We start from the raw sequence: 19,478 nt of genomic DNA, 5'->3' as shown, positions 1-19,478 counted from the left end.
ACTAGTCTTTCACTACCCCTATTCTCATAATAGGGCTCCCAAAGACAATTTTGTAAATTTTAATCAACATTATTAGATCAGAACTAATCATACAGAAAGTTTTGTGCTTTAAGAACTGTGTTATGGAAAATTTATACATTGTAGTGTTCCTTCTCTTGTAACACAGCTATCATAAATACTAAGAAAAGGATCTTTTGTGGCTAATTGAAAGCATTTGGTAACCCTAGTATTTTCTGCATCGAATGGGATTGTAACTTAGAAAATAATAGTAAGTTCAGCATGTATTCATGTGGAATGACATAAACTTGTAATTTTACTAAGTAGGTAATACTTGCCCTAGTAAAGGCATCCAAAAGGGAGTGAATTTGATGTTAGATCACCGTTCAGAAACCTCTGTTATTTGGTCTGTGATGGAGTCCTTGTGCACAAATGTGTTTACTGCACTGAAGACGCTCTTTTCAAATAAGTCAGAGGTGTATAGGAGCATGGGTGTAAGGACGCATTTATCCCATGAAATCTCTCCATAACATTTGTGCTTTTTTCCCCCATCAACCAGATGACATTTTTATTTAAGCTTTTTTTCTTATTGATAGAGTTCCTCAGTCTGTTAAGGATATTATATTCTATCTTTATTAAAATATTTAGTATGTATTTTCCCTTTCCTGGATCCAATATATAATCTAATCTCTAATTATATGGAAATAGACATGAGGATCCATAATAACACTACCAATCAACTTAAGAAAATTATTATTTAGGGTCTCAGAAGGTGGCTCAGTGGTAGAGCCCTTGCCTTGCATGCATGAGGCCCTGGGTTCGATTCCTCAGCACCACATAAGCAGAAAAAAATACGGCCAGAAGTGTCACTGCGGATCAAGTGGTAGAGTGCTAGCCTTGAGCTGAAGAGCTGAGGGACAGCGCCCAGGCCCAGAGTTCAGGCCACGACTGGATCTCCCCCCCCAAAAAAAGAAAATTATCATTTAATATTTGCTTCTCACTTTAATAAGCACTAGATGCTTCAGTTCATTGAGTCAGCACAGTACATCTGGGTAGTACAAAGCACCATAGCTAGTGTGTAGCTGAGAACATTGGATCTGAGAAGCCATCTCCTTTGTTTTTAAAAGTCATTCATTTAGGAGATGGGAAGGAAATCCAGAGTGTGGAATCTAGAGTGGCTAATGGGAAACCTTCTAGTGAACCACAAACATCATACTTCTCAAGTTTAATGATAGCTCTCCATCATCTAGAATACGTGCATCCTCAACACAACTTGTTGCACAAAACTGTGACTTAACTAGATTCACAAAATCTGTATTTGGTTGATTCTTACATGCTTGGAAAAAACTGATGCAATCTTTTTAAATTATTAAACGTAAGTATCTTTTCCCAGCAGCCTGCAGAGGAGTTGTAGCTGCATAGCTTTTCCAGCCCATATGTAACACTATTCAGGAAAAGAAAAACAACATCTTTATTCCAAAATACATTGATATCTTAACAAAGTGATGTATATCTGAAAAAAAGTTCAGTCCTAACTCAGTAGAAGACACCGTTACTGAAATGTAACCATGATTTCTAAGTCTCTTTATGGATAACCTATGTCATTCATGGATTATCTGGATGTGTAAGTATAGAAACTCACCTTTTTACCTAGGAGAAAACACTAAAATCCTGACTAAATATTTCATCTAAAGAAGATTATTTTATATAGGCATTTAGATGAATATTCATGAAAATACACAGACCAACTCACATGTCTCCCAGACAGGTTTATTAGCTCAACTCTGATTTAATGATAAACTTTAGTAGGAAGTGTTTAGTATTTAATAGCAGGTGCTATGTTAGATAAGTTAGATGCTAGGATGGAAGCATACGCATAGGAAACTAGTTTGGTAAGCTTGGGAAAAGTGTATGAGATCAAATTTTAGGCTCATTTGTGATGAATATGGGGCAGTAAGCTATGAAGTGTGATGGTTGGGCTAAAGATTGACTTGTGGACATTATGATATTCTAAGTGTCAATGTCATATTTGTTTTGTGGGACTTTAAATTAATTTGGAAGTAACTATGACAAGAAGGAATTTTCCAACTGTGGAAGAAAAATATGGTTTGTTCTAAAATGCCATTTTGTTTATAAAAGGAGAAGAAATAAAAAAGGGCTTGATTTATATAAAGTTGATATATAAATCACAGTGTGAATGATGAGAAGATATTGACCTACAGTATCTGTTGTTATTAGAGTTCTTGATTATAGCCATTCTAACTGGGTTGAGGTGGTATCTCAATATTGTTTTGATTTGCATTTCTTTTATGGCTAAGGAAGGTTGAGCATTTCTTCATGTGTCTATTGGCCATCTTTCTTTCTTCTTCTTCAGAGAAGTTTCTCTTTAAGTCTTTAGTCCACTTATTTATTGGGCAGTTGTTTCTTTAAGGATTTGTTGTTGGGGGATTTAATTTTTTGAGTTCCAGGTATATTTTAGATTTGAGACCCTTGTCTGTTGTATGGCTACTGAAGATCTCCCAATCTGTGGGCTTTCTATTGATCTTGCTAGCTATGTCCTTTGTCATGCAGAAGCTCTGCAATTTCATGCAGTCCCATTTGTCCAACCTTTTTTTGATTTGTTTTGTTTCTGGGTCTTTTTAAAGAAAATTTTGGCATATGCCAAGGAGACTTAGGGTTTTTCCTATTCCATCCTGTAATGTTTTCAGAGTGTCTGCTTTGACTCCGAGGTCTTTGATCCATTTGGAGTTGATTGGTGCAGGGTGATATATAAGGATCTAGCTTTAGTTTTCTACAAATGATTAACCAATTTTGTCAGTACCATTTACTGAAGAGGCTGCTCGAGGGGATGTGGACAGGAGGGAACTTTACTGCATTGTTGGTGGGAGTGTAAACTTGTTCCACCACTTTCGAAAGTAGTATGGAGGTTTCTCAAAGACTTCACCTAGAGCTCCCCTATGACCCAGCAATCCCACTTTTGTGTATTTACCCAAATGATAACAAACATGACCATACTAAAGGCACCAGCACAATTATGTTTATTGCAGCATTATTTATCATAGCTAAGATACGGAAACAATCCAGATGCCCTACAGTAGATGAATGGATCAAGAAAATGTGATATATATACACAATGGAATTCTATGTCTCCATTAGAAAGAATGACACTGCCCCATTTGTTAGGAAATGGAAAGACTTGGAAAAAATTATATTAAGTGAAGTAAGCCAGGTGCAAAAAAACATAGGTCCCATGGTTTCCCTTATTTGCAATAACTAGTTTAGGTCTGAGACAAGCAGAAATGATCAGATAAGTTGTTAAGTGAAATGAACCCCAAGTTAAGGACTCAAATGATTTTTCTTTCTTGCTATTGTGTTTAACATATTTATAATATATTTCTTTGTTGCTTTGTATGTTCCCTCCCCCACGGTATAACCCCTGTTTTCGTTGTATTTGATGTTAGTATAATTTCTGGAGGGGAAGGGAAAAAACAAATTGTTTTAATAGAGATACAGGTGGATCCATTCCAACAATGAGATGTACAAGCTGTTATGTTGAAAATGAACTTTACAACTTTGGCGCAGGGAGGAGTGAGGCAGGGGACAGGGGAAGGGATGGGAAGGGGAAACAAAGGAGGAGGCAACAATGCTTGATAAGAAATGCATTCATTACCATGCCCATGTAATTGTAACCCCTCTGTATGCTATTTTCGCAATAAAAAAAAATAAAAGAAATTGACCTACAGAGGAGGGACTTTCTGATTGAGAAAAATCACTTGATTTGACAGCATTTAAAACACAGAACCAGTTAAGTTGTACCTTTGGTTGAAGTCCATAGGACAAGAGCCTCCGTATATGAATGTTTTTCTGGTGTTTTATTAGAAGAGCACTCGGGAAAAATGAAAAATAAGGAGAAAAATCAACTTCAATGACCTCCAACACATATAGAGGTTTGGGAATTCACATTAAACAATCTTAGTCCTACTTTTAAGGAGGTCCTACCACTAGGTCTACCCATAGGGCTGAGGAAAAGGGCAGATGACTTCTCCAGGGAAGCTGCTCCATTTGATTAGACAAAATTTTCTAGAGCAATTACAATCCCTTATGCTTAATAATTCTTTGAGGAATAAATATGTATAGCATGGTAAACTAACCTGGGTGGAGCACCAACAAAACCCATGAGAGCCAGATAACTTATTTATTAGGAATTTACAAGGAAGGAGGCACCTAATTGCATGCTCAGGAAATGGATTAGGAATTCAGTGAATGATATTGCCCTTTTTTTTAGTAAAGACAATTATAATAGAAATTTTAGATATGAAGGCTATAAAGAAAGGTGTTTGGGAAAGGCAAGTAGTGGCAGTTATATGAAATTTATGCCCAAGTAGACACAGCAAGAAAAGATGAAAAATGCAAAAAATGATATCAGAGGCCATTAGGAAAGAAGTGCTTACATTCATATATTTAAGAAATTCTTCTTTTCACTAAGCACAGAAAAATTAAGACACCTGAAATATGTTCTTCCACTCATTTGTGTTTTTCAAAATGTGTTTCCCAGTGCTGAGCATGAAGTCCAGAGAGGATGTGGAGTAACATCATTCAGAGGATAATCTTCCTTTCTCTTACTGGACCTGGAATTGTGGGCAACATCCTTGTATGTGTGAGACATGTGTACACTTTTTTCACAGGTCCTGACAAAAAACCCATAGACCTCATCCTCATCCACTTGGCTTTTTCTAATGTCATCATTATTTTTAGCACAGGGGTAAGAGAGATAGCCACTGTTTTTTATGTCAGAAATTTTCTAGGTGATATGGGTTGTAAACTTGTGCTTTATCTGGAAAGAGTGGCTCGAGGGCTTTCCATCTGCACCACCTGTTTGCTCAGCATGGTCCAGGCCATCACCATCAGTCCCAAGACCACACAGTGGAGAAAGCTCAAACCTAAGACTGCATGGCAAGTTCTCCCCTATCTCCTTCTCTTTTGGATTTTAAATTCTCTGATAAGCTCCAACTTGCTCCACTATATCACAGCAGTCAATAACACGAATGGATCTGGACTTGGAATGTATGTTGTGTATTGTCATATGCTACCATCTATGCAACTAGTTAGATGGCTTTTCCTCTCCCTCATGGCTCTCCGGGATGTGATCTTTCAGAGTCTCATGGGCTGCAGCAGTGGGTACATGGCTTTCTATCTGTATAACCATCACAAGAGAGTCTTTTATCTTCATAGCTCCAGGTCTGCAAACAATTCCAGCCCAGAAATCAGAGCTACTCTAAGTACCCTTGTTCTTATGGCTTGTTTCCTTGTCTTTTATTGGGCAGATTTCATTTTTTCCTTCTATGTAGGTTCTGGCATAACTTTTAACTCCATAATAATAAATATTAAAGTATTTCTAGTTCTTGCTTATGCTAGTCTCAGCCCCTTTGTTCTGGTCATCAGAGATATTCGTGTTGCCAAATACTGGTGTTCTCACTGAGAAATACAGAAATTATATATCCATTCCTCCATAACTAAAAGTATGAAAATGAGGAATTGGTTTGACCTGGTGTTCTACTATATTAGAACATTAACATTCCTTTAGCCATATTTTAATAGGTTTATTTTCATTTTTAATAGATCTCATCCTAAGCAATCTAAAATGGATTCATTTGTTCCAAGAATTTAGCAGGAAAGATTCTTATCAGCCTCCCATTTCAGTCATCCCTATGCTTTCATGGGGAAAAAACTAGAGATTGAGTCTGTTGCCATGATTTGTTGTTGTTGCTGCTGGGCCTGGAGCGTGAGCTCAGGGTCTGAGTATAGTCCCTTAGCCTCTTTGCCCAAGACTAGCGCTCTAACTACCACTTGAACAGCACTGGCACTTCTGGCTTTTTCTGAGTAGTTTATTGGAGATAAGAGGCTCCCAGACCTTCCTGCCCGGGCTGGCTTTGAACCATGATCCTTAGACCTCAGCCTCCTGAGTAGCTAGAATTACAGGCGTGACCACCAGCTCCTAGCTGTTGCCATATTTCCTGAGCTTAAGCTCTTCACCAAACAGAAACAACCATTTTCCACCTTTGTGAACCCTCAAATGGATTTCATTGCTTATAGCTCACACAAGTTTTGACTTGAGATACTACTAGGTATATATTATGGCTCCCAAAGGACAATGACCTTAAGAGCAAGCTTATGAAGAAGATTTTCAGGTAATATCCCTTTTCTGAGTTCTACTTTTAGGACATACTGATGCTGATCTGTAAGAGACTCTAACTCTCTACACAACAAGGGATTCACCTGGCACTTGCGTGGCATTGGTGGTTGCGGAAGTACTAAGGAAACTGACAAGAACAAAATAGCGAACCAGTTACAAACCTAGTAAAACCCATGAAGTATAAGCATCAAATATATAGGATAGCACAAAGACATATGTCTTCCTTTAACAGAAGCAATCTCAGGTTTCAGAAAGATGCTACTAATTAGGCTTAACTTAATAACTACTGCTATATTAATGCCATGAGTTAACTAGTTGTAACTCTGGAGCACCAATCTTCCATTCCTGATCACAGTCTTTTTTTGGGGGCCGGTCATGGGGCCTGAACTCTGGGCCTGGGCGCTGTCCCTCAGCTCTTCAGGTCGAGGCTAGTGCTCTTCCACTTGAGCCACAGCGCCACATCCGGCTTTTTTTTCTTTTTGCTTATGTGGTGGTGAGGAATCTAACCCAGGGCCTCAGGCATGCAAGGCAAGCACTCTACCACTGAGCCATTTTCCCACCCCTCACAGTCTTTTCATGGTCTACCAAGTACATCTGAGTTTTTGGGAAAACTCAGATGTACTTGTTACATTGAGTTACAATGGTTGAGGGATCCTGGGTACATGCTGGGATTGTACTACATTTTCTCTTGTCCAATGCAAAGGTATATATGGCCCTAACTGTTGTCCTCAATACAGAAAAAAAACTAATATCAGTATAGAAATTTCTCAATAAATTCAAGATAAAAATCTGTATGACCTAGCCCTATCATTTCTGTGAATACTCAAGCCAGTTTACTGTAGAGGTATTTTCACACCCATGTATATGATGTCACAACTCACAATAGCTAAACTATGGAATCTGTGTAGGTGTCCATTAGCAGATGAATGAATGAAGAAAGTGTAATATGTGTACACAATGGAATTTTACTTACCTACAAAAAAGAAGGCAACTAGGTGGAACTGGATATAGTAATTTTCACTGAAATGAATGAGTCTATCCAAGACAGGTTACATGTTTCTCTCATTTATTGGAGCTATGGAAGCAGAACACAATGAAACACCAACTCATGAAAGTAAAAGGGATGACTACGGAGATGTAATTGGAAAAAATAAAAGATGGAGGTGGAAGAAACAAGAAGATAATAGAGAGATGAATATAATCCAAGTATATTACATGCATGTAAGGAAATATAACACAATTCTTTACTTTGTACAATTAATATATACCAATAAAAATTAAAATGGATCCAAAGGATATGTGCGTGTGTGTGTGTGTGTGTGTGTGTGTGTACACACACACACACAATACTAAAGTGAAATTAACTGAGTATCCTCAGGTTACAGTAACTCATAAACTGGTAAATTCTCACTAGGAATTCCCATAAGATTCACCATTTTAAGACATTGTATAAATTAAAATATGACTCAATTTGTGAGATGTTAGATATGAAAACAATAGAAATTTTGTAACATGTTTTTGTGGATTGTGAGGAATGCAGAGACAGATGAAGCTTAAGGCAAGGTTTTTGAAAATATTTGATGGGTATATTATCAAATTAGAATTTTAGAAAATATATGGAGAAATGTTGGTTGGAATAATTTGGGATCCAACTCAGCCAGGCTAAGATTCAAGGTAAATTAAATGGGTAAGTATTTAAGCAAGTAGATCAGTTATACTATTGTGAATTTTATAAAAACTTGAGTGAGATTTTTCAGATTTTAACATCGTTATACAGAAGACATTTTAGTCTACTTTAGATGGCCATGAAAATGCCAGAGAGCAGAAGTGGTGCTGTGGCTCAAGTGGTAGAGCTCTAGCCTTGAGCACAGAGAGGCTCAGGAACAGAGCCCAGGCCCTGAGTTCAAGCCCAGAGAACAGCAAAAGAGAGAAAAAAGAGAGGAGTGAAATAGAGGGAGAGAGGGAGGGAAGAATGGAGGAAGGAAAGAAGGAAGGTAGGGAAGAAAGAAATGAGGAAGGGAGGGAAGGAAAGAGGGACGGAAGAAGGAAGGAAATGCCAGAGAGAAAAGAAAAATCCTAAAGTTAAAAGCTGCACCATTACATATACTAGTAACTATCCCTTATTCTGTGAAATTGTGCTTAATATGAAATAGTTTTTGCTGATATATATCATCATTACTAATTGTAATAATGTTTGCTGGATCTGAGTTTCTCTGTGTAAGAGGACTAATCACTGGAGTTTTTCAAAGGAATGGCTGATCTTTCTCTTTACAACTCACTTGATATCGTGGGAAACATCTTTGTAATTGTGAACTACATATGTAGGTTTGAAAGCCCCAAGAAGAAAACCATATACTTTATTCTCATCTACTTGGCTTTTACAAATATCATCATGCTTCTTTCCGAAGGAATGCCAAAGACAAGAAGAGCTCTTGGCCTAGGATACTTTTTAGATGATATAGGCTGTAAGATTTTTGTTTATATGGCAAGGGTGGCCCAAGGACTTTCGGTAGTCTTCTCTCAGAAGTCCAGACATCACCATAAGTCCAGAAACTCCATAAGGAGGTAGTTTAAGCTGATGTCTGAGTGGATTTTTCTCATTCTCATGGTTCTGAGGGTAGCTATTTTTCAGGGAATCATGGGTGTGGCTAGTGGCTACATGGTATTTCTTCTCCACAAGCACCACCAGTGTGTTTTCTACCCTCAGAGATCCAAGCTTCACCACAAGTATTATTCTTCTCACGCTTTGCTTTCTTTGCTTTATTGGGCAGGTTGTTTCATTTCTTGATGTTTAACACTATCATTAAGGAATGATTATGAATTGTAAATGTTCTTGAATTACTGACCTTTGGTTATGCACTTTTCAGCCAATGTTTGTTGATTCACTGAGATGGTACGTTTGGCATGCTCACACAGGGAGAAAGACCTTGTGAAAAGTTCTATTTCACCAATTATACAATTTCCAGTGAACTACACACATACATGCATGTTTGTATGTATGTATAGCCTACTCATGTTAGGCAAATGTAAGGCAAGTGCTCTTACAACTTGGTCTATTTCTCCAACCCTTTAGTTCTTCTCAACTTTTTTATCTTTCTTTTTTTTTTTCTTAAATATCATTTATTTGATTGTGAAGGTGATATACAGAGGGGTTACAGTTACATAAGTAAGGTAATAAGTACATTTCTTGTGGAATTTGTTACCCCTCCCTCATTTTTCTCTCTCTTTCTCTCCACCTAATCCCCCCCTAAGTTGTACAGATCATTTCCAACATAGTATGTGGTGAGTATCACAGTTGCATTGGTTCTCCCGTGTCTCACCATTATGTTGTTACCCTTCCTTTCCCTAATTCAGATAAACCTATATATATAATACCCAGGGTATCAAAATCAAATACAGTGACAACAAGAGATAAACCATAGGGGAAAGAACACACAAAAGAAACAAGAAAACACATAGTACATAAAAAACAACAACAACAAAGAGAAACCTCTTGTGTCCATGCCTTAGAGTTCATTTCACTTAGCATCATCTTTTTTTTTTTTTGTCAGTGTGGGGCTTGAACTCTGGGCCTTGGTGCTGTTCCTCAGCTCTTCATCTCAAGGTGAGCACTCTACCTTTTGAGCCACAGCACCATTTCTGGGTTTCTGAGTAGTTTATTGGAGATAAGTCTCTTGGACTTTCCTGTCCAGGCTGGCTTTGAACCATAATCCTCAGATCTCAGCCTCCTGAGTAGCTAGGATTTCAGGCGTGAGCCACAGACACCAGGCATCATCTTTTTGTTTTTTAATTGTCAAGGTGATTTTCTAAGTTTTGAGACAAGACCTTGCTGCTACCTTCCCCAGGCTGGCCTCAAAGTGATGACTCTCCTGGCTCAACCACCCAAGAAACTTACAGCCACTATGCATAGTTCCAGTACTGTCATTTTTTAAAAGCTATTTAAAAAGACTTATATAACAATAAAATACATTAACATCCAGTGAAATATTCGTTTTGTTTTTTTTTTTTCACATTTTGAAGGTATTAAAAATATCCATCCATGTGTAAGAATTTTCTTGATCATATGAAAGACTGGGCAAATTCCAATGGAGCTGATAAGTGCTGGTAGCTCAAGACTTACTTACAGTTAATTAAATACACAGATCAAAATAACTATTTATGAATAGAGTAAAATAAAATTTCATAAAGTTTAATGATCTGCTTACTGTATTATTATACACTTAAGTATTATGAAAGGAAGAGAGTAGAATTTGTGCCTTCTAAAAGAAATCAGGTTGCGTCAGAGTAAGTTAGATTTAATTTTGTTGAGTATTTTCTCATTTGTTTTTTTTAACTTTTTATTATGAAAATACCGTACAGAGTTGTTACAATTACATAGGCAAGGAAATGAGTACATTTCTTATCAAGCATTGTTGCCTCCTCCTTTGTTTCCCCTTCCCATCCCTTCCCATTTCCCCCACTCCCTGGCTCCCAGCCCCGGCCCAGCCAAAGTTGTAAAGTTTGTTTTTGACATACTGACTTGTACATCTAATTGCTGCAATGGTTCCACCTGTATTGCTATGTAAGCGGTTTGTTTTTGCCTTTCCCCTCCACTAATTATACCAACATCAAATATAATGAAAGCAGGGGTTATACCTTGGGGGAGAGACATACAAACCAACAAAGAAATATCTTATAAATGTGTTAGACACAATAGCAAGAAAGAAAAATAACTTGAGTCCTTAACTTGGGGTTCATTTTTCTTAATATCAACTTATGTGACCATTTCTCCTTGTCTCAGACCTATACTAGTTATAGCAAATAAGGATACTGTTTTGGATTCAAAAAGGATGCTCCATGTGAGGCTCAAACTCAACCCATGACATATAGTTTGTGTAAGTACAGCAAGCAACTTGTTTTGATCTCCATTTCTGGTTGAGTTCATTGTATGGCCTTTCAAAAACACACAAAAGCTTTTGCTTGGAACAAAGGGGCCTAGATGCATGCCCCAAATCCATGGCTACATGTCTCTCTCTTTGATATGTCAAATGCGGTCTAGGTTCAGCTGGGCTCTGCACTGGTACCACTTGTACTAAAAGTAAAGACAATGCTCTGCTTGCTGAAACTGCGATAGACACTCCCTTCCAAAATGACCAGAAAACCTGTGGGCTCCTGTGGAACTCCTACTGACTCAAGCACGTTGGAGAAGATTCCCAGTAGTGACCTTGTGGGTGGATGGCCATCTCTTGGCTATGTAGCTAAGAAGCATTTTCTTTCCTTCTCTTCCTGGCGATTTTATTTGTTGGTTTGTTTATATTGGGAATGTGATGTGCAGAGAGATTACAATTACATAAGTCAAGTAATGATTCCATTTCTTTTTGAACAGGGTCACTTGGTCTCTCCCTTTCTCCCATTTTTTTCCTCTCCCCAACCCTTTGCCCACAAGTTGTATAGTTCATTTTCAACACAGTCTAATGAGCATCAAGCCGCATTTCTTCACCCTTTGTTCCACCATTTCTGTGCTCCACCTTACCTTCCCCTAAGTTATTTTGCTTTATTCTTTTCTCCTTTGGCGCTGTTTTTTTTTTTTTTTTTTTAATTTCTGTACCTTTTGTGTTAAAGGTAAGTTTTTCCTGGTGATTTTTTTTCCGTGCCACAGTAAGATTCTTGTTGTAGAAAGCCTATTGGGCGTCATCGTAGGAGGAACTCCAAGCCCTTCAGATGTTTACTAAAGCCACTGCTGCCAGCTTGCTCACATTCTCCAGTCTCCCTTCCACCCAATACATATACTAGAAAAATAAAGATGAGGTATTGAAGGGAGTGGTGCTGCATTTTCTATGACTAAGTTATCTATCAAGTAATGAATACACTGGGGGCACAGACTGTTTGCCTTGAATTGAAATTTCTAGGGAACACAACTACAAAGGGGTATGAAAAGGGTCTCTGAAACTTTGGAAGTTTCTAGGTTAAAATTGAACTAGAGTATTATTTTGGTGGTGGTGGTGATGGTGGTGTGTGTCTGCACATGGATGAATATGTGTATCTCTGTGTGTGCTTACATGGTCTATAACTTATAAATGTTTTCTGCCACGTAGTTTCAATTATAGATTGCCTTTTTGATGTACAGAAGCTTTTTGTTTACATATAAACCTGTATGTTTATAGAGTTATTCCTTCAGTGTTTTCAAAATTCTTATTGCCCAGGACAATTTCAAGGAGCTCTTCCCATTTTTTCTAGGAGTTTTACAGTTCAAGGTCTTATGCATCAATATTTATAGCAATATTAGTTGATTTTCCTATGTGGTTTGCAATGAAAATCAAATTTCACTCTCTGTGAACACTCAATTTTGAAACATCACTTACTAAAGAGACGTACTTGGCTTTTCTTCGTTGTGTATTCTTGGTGTCTTGTAAAATCAATTGACTGTTTATGCTTGAGAGCATTTCCGGGCTTATTCTGATCCATTAATCTATATAGCAGTTCTATAATATTTTGATTATTGTAGCCTTTTACAAGTACTTGACTGTGCTGGCCCCTTTACATTCCCCAAAGTTATTTTGTATAATTCTTTCCTCCATTGTCACTGCTTTAAAAAAACTTCTGAGAAAAAAGCCAGAAGTGGCACTGAGGCTCAAGTGGTAGAGCACTAGCCTTGAGCTGAGGGACAGCGCCCAGGCCCAGAGTTCAGGCCCTATGACCGGACACCCCCTTCTCCCCCCAAAATTTCTATACCTTTTGTCTTATAGTCAAGTACTGTGATAACTCAATAGTTCAATTCTCAAAATTGGTTTGGTCTTTTGTGCTTCCATATTTATTTAAAAAGTTGTTTACTGTGGAAAGCACCATTGGAATTTTGAGAGGTTCTGTGTTTAATCTGTATAATTCTTTGAATAGAATTCCTTGGATGTGTTAGTGCTATAAATTATTTCAATTTATAACTCTCCCTCTGACAATCATTATTGCTTTTTTGGGGTTGAAAGAACTTTTGATGAAAACATAGCTAATTCTATGTCCATATGTTGGTTTACAGTTTACAACTTCAGGCAGGTGAAGTTAACAAACTGGCTTTGTGGTTCACTTACTCAGATCACAAACGGCATTAAACTAATTAATCCTTAATTACCTATGAGATAATTTCTTAGACAAACAAATACGGTAATTGCCGAGAGAGAGAGCTGTACTTTAGGGACTGAGATTCTGCAGAGTTTGTCTTCTTCTTGGCAGGGTGATAACTATGAAAACTGAAGTCCTCATGATATATTTTGGGCATCAAGAGTTCTATAACTATAACATGAAAAGCCTCATCTTAGCAAAAGGATTAACCCAGAGCTTGTCTACAGCACAGCTCAGGTAGGTAGATGTGATTTTTTTGTTGTTGCTATTCACACATGACATTTGAGTAGAAATGTTAATATGTCTTTGACTAATGCAGAAAATCGATAAGAGGACCTATGAATCTTAGATACTACTTTCCTTTTCTAATATCTAAAGTATCAATTGTGAGCAAGAAAGTAGAAGGGACTATTCCAACAGCTATTCCTCTAGAAATGCTTGGACATCTCTGACCTGAGGTTTAAGATATGGAAAAAAGCTCTCCAGTGGGTTTTTATAAGATTCTCACTTTGTGTTTTCCCCAGTGTGAAGATAGGAGAGATTTATAAGTTATTAGGAAAACTGTTTTTCTTAGCATCCAGTTTTGCCTGCCAATATTATTACTGTCAGCATTGTTAGAATCCATAAAATTTTTCTAATATTTGATTCATTTCTGTTATTTTGCTAAAGATTTTGACATTGTAAAACAGTGAAGCGATTGATGGAAAATATTGGGACTCTATAGAAAGATATCAGTACAAAAACTTATGTTAAGTCTGTTATGAGTTCTATACCTTTTAGAGACACTCATATTTTTGTTTGTTTGGTAGAGGGACTCACTGTGCAGCTCAGACTGGCTTCCAACTATCAAACCTCCTGTGTCAGCCTCCTGTGTGCTGGAAGTCTAATCATACAGCACCATGTCCAGCAAGTGCAATAATTTTTAGGAACTCCTGATATCAGACTAAATGCTAACCTCTTACTATTCCAGCCATACTAAGCAATTCCTTTGTTCTTATAGAAGTTTGGCATAAGTCACTACATGGTAGACATTTGGGATTATGTTCTGCTTTCTTTAATGAAACTAAGACTCCTGTTTAAATTTTTTAAAAATATTTTTAAGTAGCTATACAAAGAGGTTTGTACTCACTTATGAGTACAATGCATCTTGTCAGGAATTCCTTAGTCACTCAAATTTAGGGGACAAAGAAGAGGCTAATAGACAATAGCTGCTGCTCCTAAAGTCAGCTGATACAAACCAACGTTCAAGTCTATGTTCTTACAATCCATATTTCCAAGTGAGAAAAAGGAGAGAAATATAATAAATGCATTTATATGTGATAGAGAAAGAGGAGAGGGAAATATAATAAACACATTTACATGTGATAGGGAGTCAAAGTGGATAAATAGCGAATAAATGCAAATACTATGAGTGGACTGTATGTACTGAATTCTTTTATTCTTTTAAACACTCCATAGTTTGGATTAAGTTTGTTGATGTGATACGAATTTGGAACGCTTAGATTTTATCCAGTATTCAAGTCTGAGAATCAGCTTGAGCTGATAAAGACCAAAGAGGCCTCATTTTCTATCAGGTCACTTTTAATCAAAGTAATCAGGATGAAATTTTAACTGTTTTTTTTAAATCATTTCTCATAGAGTTATGCAGCACCTCTAAAATACTACCATGGCCCACAATATGAGCAATCTCCCTTCACAACAATTATACTATTAAAGCTAGTATCACAGATTATTATGAAAACATATTAACACACACTCCCTTCTAACAGCCTGGATAAACATAAACATGTCTCAAACCCATTCAGCAGCCTGTAACAGGTCCCAGATATAAGTAAATGCAAAATCAAACCTTTCTCTAAAGACCTCCTAGGTAGCATTCCAATCTGTAGGGTATCATTCCTGGCTGCAGCCAATCAATTATCTGATTTTTTTTTTCAGATGGATACTTGGTGCTTGTCTTTGGCTGACTCACTTTTAACTATTGAATCCTAAATGAAAAGACTATGGCATTTGGCCTGCTATTGAGGCTTACAAAGTACTACAGAATATTTAAGTAACTAAATCACAGAATCAGTTTGGGGTTCAAATTTATCTCTGTAAATATTAAGATTAGGCAAAAAATGAGTTATAAAATGTGAAAGCAAAAACCAAACATGGAAATTATACTCATGAAAAGTAGAGAAAGAGAAATTGAAAAAAATGTAGATATTGGAAACATGACAGAATAAAATAAGAAAAAAGAGGAAAATATCCTGTCCTCAAAATTGGGGCATTTACCTTAAACATGCTGAAATTGACAATAGATACAATATATTAGGATTTAAGCAAATTGAGTCTTTGGTTACTATGGACCACAAAGGAAAATTTGGGTAGAAAATTTAGACTATTGAATATTAGTTTTTAGGATGGCATTCGAGACCACAACCAATGACCCACCAAGAGTGAATAAAAAAGATATCAGAGTTACTGAACAAAAACTTGATAATATATAAACTAGATAATACTTATATATACATACAAATATATATGTATATATATGTATATATATATATATATATACACAAAGGGAGAGAGAGAGAGAGAGACAGAGAGAGAGAGACAGAGAGAGAGAGAGACAGAGAGAGAGAGACAGAGAGAGAGAGTTTTCCCGTATATGCCAGGAAATAGCTATAGGATGAAGTGTTGTTTTTACAGATACATACAATAACTACTGATGCTTTTCTTCAAAACAGCGTTTGCTGCATCTAAGTTTTTCTACCTATGAAGACAAAAATGGCTTTGAACATTGCTAAGACAAAAACTTCTTTATTCCTGGACTTGATATTGTGGATAAACCTTTCTGCAGTTGTAATTAATATGCTCAGTTTGGTGGGAACCACAGAGAGGAAATCTAAGCAGTTTCATTTCATACACTGGGTTTTTACAAAGACACTAATGCTGCTTCCAATACTAGATGCCATAAGCTGTCAGAGTGTTGTTTACATGGACAGAATGGCCCAGGGCCTTTCAGTTGGTATCAGCATTCTCCTAATTTTGGTCCAGACCATCACCAGCAGTCCCAGAGCTTCCCAGTGGGAGAGAATCAAGCTGGGGTCTCCATGGCACAATTCCATGCTAGTCTTCTTTTGGATTCTCAATTCATTGATAAGCATGACTTTATCCATTCCAACAAAAAACTAGCATAAAGGCACCTAAAATTAGCAAAAGTGACAACTTTTGCTATTTTCCACCAGAAAGTCAGAACATGAAATGGATTTTTCTCACTCTTATGATTCCATGTGATGCCGTGTTTCAGGTTGTCATGGCTAAGGCCAGGGCATTTCTTCTCCACATGGCACCATCTTAGAACTCCGTGCTCTCTACCTTCAGAGCTCCATAGTTCTTTGCAAACCTCAACCGGAGATGAATGCTGACCCTTCTGATGCTTTGTTTTCTTTTCCTTTTTATTGGACAGCTTATATCTTATGTTCATATTTAACATTCTCCTTAGAGAAAGATGTCTTAGCAATGAATGTTTAAGGATCTGTGACCCATTGTTTGCCAGGCCATTTATGCCAATTCAAAGAGGTAACCTTTGGCTCAAAGTTGGCATGTTAGTGGGTGAGAAAATATTAGAACTTTTGTTTCATTCACCTTTTAGTATGTAAGCTTCAAAGTACTCTTTGTTCAGGTATTCTCTGTGTAAAATACAATCACATCAATTAGCATAAGCATACATATATTCATAGTTGAACAACAATCCTAGTAACCTCCAGCTAAGGCTGACACAGAAACTGGAGCAAGTAGAATGATCTAGAAATCTCATTTTTACTCTGCTACTCTTATTCCTTTCAAACTGACTTTTATCATTTATGTGGGGGAAGAGAATCATTGTTACTGCTTCACACATGTCTATAATTTCAAGTCCTGAGAGTAATCTTTCACTACCCCTATTCTTATAATCGGGTTCCCAAAAACAATTTTGTAAATTTTAATCAACATTGTTAGATCAGAACTAATCATACAGAAAGATTAGTGCTTTTAGAACTGTGTTAGGGAAAATTTATTCATTGTAGTGTTCCTTATCTTGTAACACAACTATCATAAATACTAATGAAAGATCTTTTGTGGCTAATTGATAACATTTGGTAACCCTAGTATTTTCTTTAGGTATGTCTGCATAGAATAAGATTGGGGAACATAGAAAATAATAGTAAGTTCAGCATGTATTCATGTGGAATGACATAAAGTTGTAATTTTACTAAGTAGGTAATACATGCCATAGTAAAGGCATTCAAAAGGGAGTGAATTTGATGTTAGATCACCATTCAGAAACCTCTGTTATTTGGTCTGTGATGGAGTCCTTGTGCACAAATGTGTTTATTGCACTGAAGACGTTCTTTCCAAATAAGTCAGAGGTGTATAGGAGCATGAGTGTGAGGATGCACTTATCCCATGAAATCTCTCCATAACATTTGTGCTTTTTTTCTATCAACCAGGTGGCATTTACATTTAAGTTTTTTAATTATTGATAGAGTTGTTCAGCCTCTTAAGGATATTATATTCTATATTTACTAAAATATTTAATATGTATTTTCCCTTTCCTGGGTCCAATATATAATATAATCTCTAGTTACAGGGAATTAGCAGGAGGATCCATAATCGCACTACAATTAGCTTACAAAAATTATCATTTAATAAGTTGCTGCTCACTCTTACAAGCACTACACACTTCAGTTCATTGAGTCAGCACAGTACATCTGGGAGGTACAAAGCACCATAGCTAGTGGTGGATTGAATCTGAGAAGCCATGTCCTTTGTTTTTAAAAGTCACTCATTTATGAGATGGGAAGGAAATCCAGAGTGTGGAATCTAGAGTGGCTAATGGGAAACCTTCTAGTGAAGCACCAACAAAACCCACGAGAGCCAGATAACTTATTTATTAGGCATTTATTTTACAAGAATGCTCAGGAAATGGATTAGGAATTCAGTGAATGACATTGCCTTTGTTTAGCTTTTGTCAGTAAAGACATTTATTATATAAATTTTAGATATGAAGGGTATAAAAAAGGTGTTTGGGAAAAGCAAGTAGTAGCAATCATATGAATTTATGTCCAAATTGACACAGCAAGGAAATATGAAGAAAAGCAAACAATGATCTCATAGGGTGTTAGGAAAGAAGTGTTTACATTCATATATTTCAGAAATTCTTCTTTTCACTAAGCACAGAAAAATCAAGACACCTGAAATATGTTCTTCCACTCATTTGTGTTTTTCAAAATGTGTTTCCCAGTGCTGAGCATGAAGTCCAGAGAGGATGTGGAGTAACATCATTCAGAGGATAATCTTCCTTTCTCTTACTGGACCTGGAATTGTGGACAACATCCTTGTATGTGTGAGACATGTGTACACTTTTTTCACAGGTCCTGACAAAAAACCCATAGACCTCATCCTCATCCACTTGGCTTTTTCTAATGTCATCATTATTTTTAGCACAGGGGTAAGAGAGATAGCCACTGTTTTTTATGTCAGAAATTTTCTAGGTGATATGGGTTGTAAACTTGTGCTTTATCTGGAAAGAGTGGCTCGAGGGCTTTCCATCTGCACCACCTGTTTGCTCAGCATGGTCCAGGCCATCACCATCAGTCCCAAGACCACACAGTGGAGAAAGCTCAAACCTACGACTGCATGGCAAGTTCTCCCCTATCTCCTTCTCTTTTGGATTTTAAATTCTCTGATAAGCTCCAACTTGCTCCACTATATCACAGCAGTCAATAACACGAATAGATCTGGACTTGGAATGTATGTTGTGTATTGTCATATGCTACCATCTATGCAACTAGTTAGATGGCTTTTCCTCTCCCTCATGACTCTCCGGGATGTGATCTTTCAGAGTCTCATGGGCTACAGCAGTGGGTACATGGCTTTCTGTCTGTATAACCATCACAAGAGAGTCCTTTATCTTCATAGCTCCAGGTCTGCAAACAATTCCAGCCCAGAAATCAGAGCTACTCTAAGTACCCTTGTTCTTATGGCCTGTTTCCTTGTTTTTTATTGGGCAGATTTCATTTTTTCTTTCTATACAGGTTCCGTTGAAACCTTTGACTCCATAATAATATATATTAAAGTATTTCTAGTTCTTGCTTATGCTAGTCTCAGCCCCTTTGTTCTGCTCATCAGAGATATTCGTGTTGCCAAATACTGGTGTTCTTTCTGA

The 19,478-nt window shown here is 37.0% G+C and overlaps 2 protein-coding genes across 2 annotated transcripts; both read left to right on the top strand.

The window, feature by feature from the left end:
• Nucleotides 1–4,576: 4,576 nt before the first annotated feature.
• On the top strand, nt 4,577–5,476 carry LOC122111260 (putative vomeronasal receptor-like protein 4). Its single transcript, XM_042683978.1, has one exon. It carries the CDS (start codon nt 4,577–4,579, stop codon nt 5,474–5,476), a length of 900 nt encoding a protein of 299 aa, XP_042539912.1.
• A 13,102-nt stretch (nt 5,477–18,578) lies between these two features.
• LOC122111258 (putative vomeronasal receptor-like protein 4) lies at nt 18,579–19,478 on the top strand. Its single transcript, XM_042683977.1, has one exon. The coding sequence runs from the start codon at nt 18,579–18,581 to the stop codon at nt 19,476–19,478; it is 900 nt and encodes a 299-aa protein (XP_042539911.1).

This window comes from Dipodomys spectabilis, unplaced genomic scaffold, assembly GCF_019054845.1.
Source record: "Dipodomys spectabilis isolate Male_0828 unplaced genomic scaffold, ASM1905484v1 ptg000085l, whole genome shotgun sequence".
Taxonomy (NCBI): domain Eukaryota; kingdom Metazoa; phylum Chordata; class Mammalia; order Rodentia; family Heteromyidae; genus Dipodomys; species Dipodomys spectabilis.
This window is presented reverse-complemented; position numbering and strand designations above follow the sequence as displayed.

Excerpts from the sequence above, each read along its gene's own strand:
- LOC122111258 (XM_042683977.1), top strand. The coding sequence starts at position 18,579 with ATGTGGAGTAACATCATTCAGAGGATAATCTTCCTTTCTCTTACTGGA.
- LOC122111260 (XM_042683978.1), top strand. The coding sequence starts at position 4,577 with ATGTGGAGTAACATCATTCAGAGGATAATCTTCCTTTCTCTTACTGGA.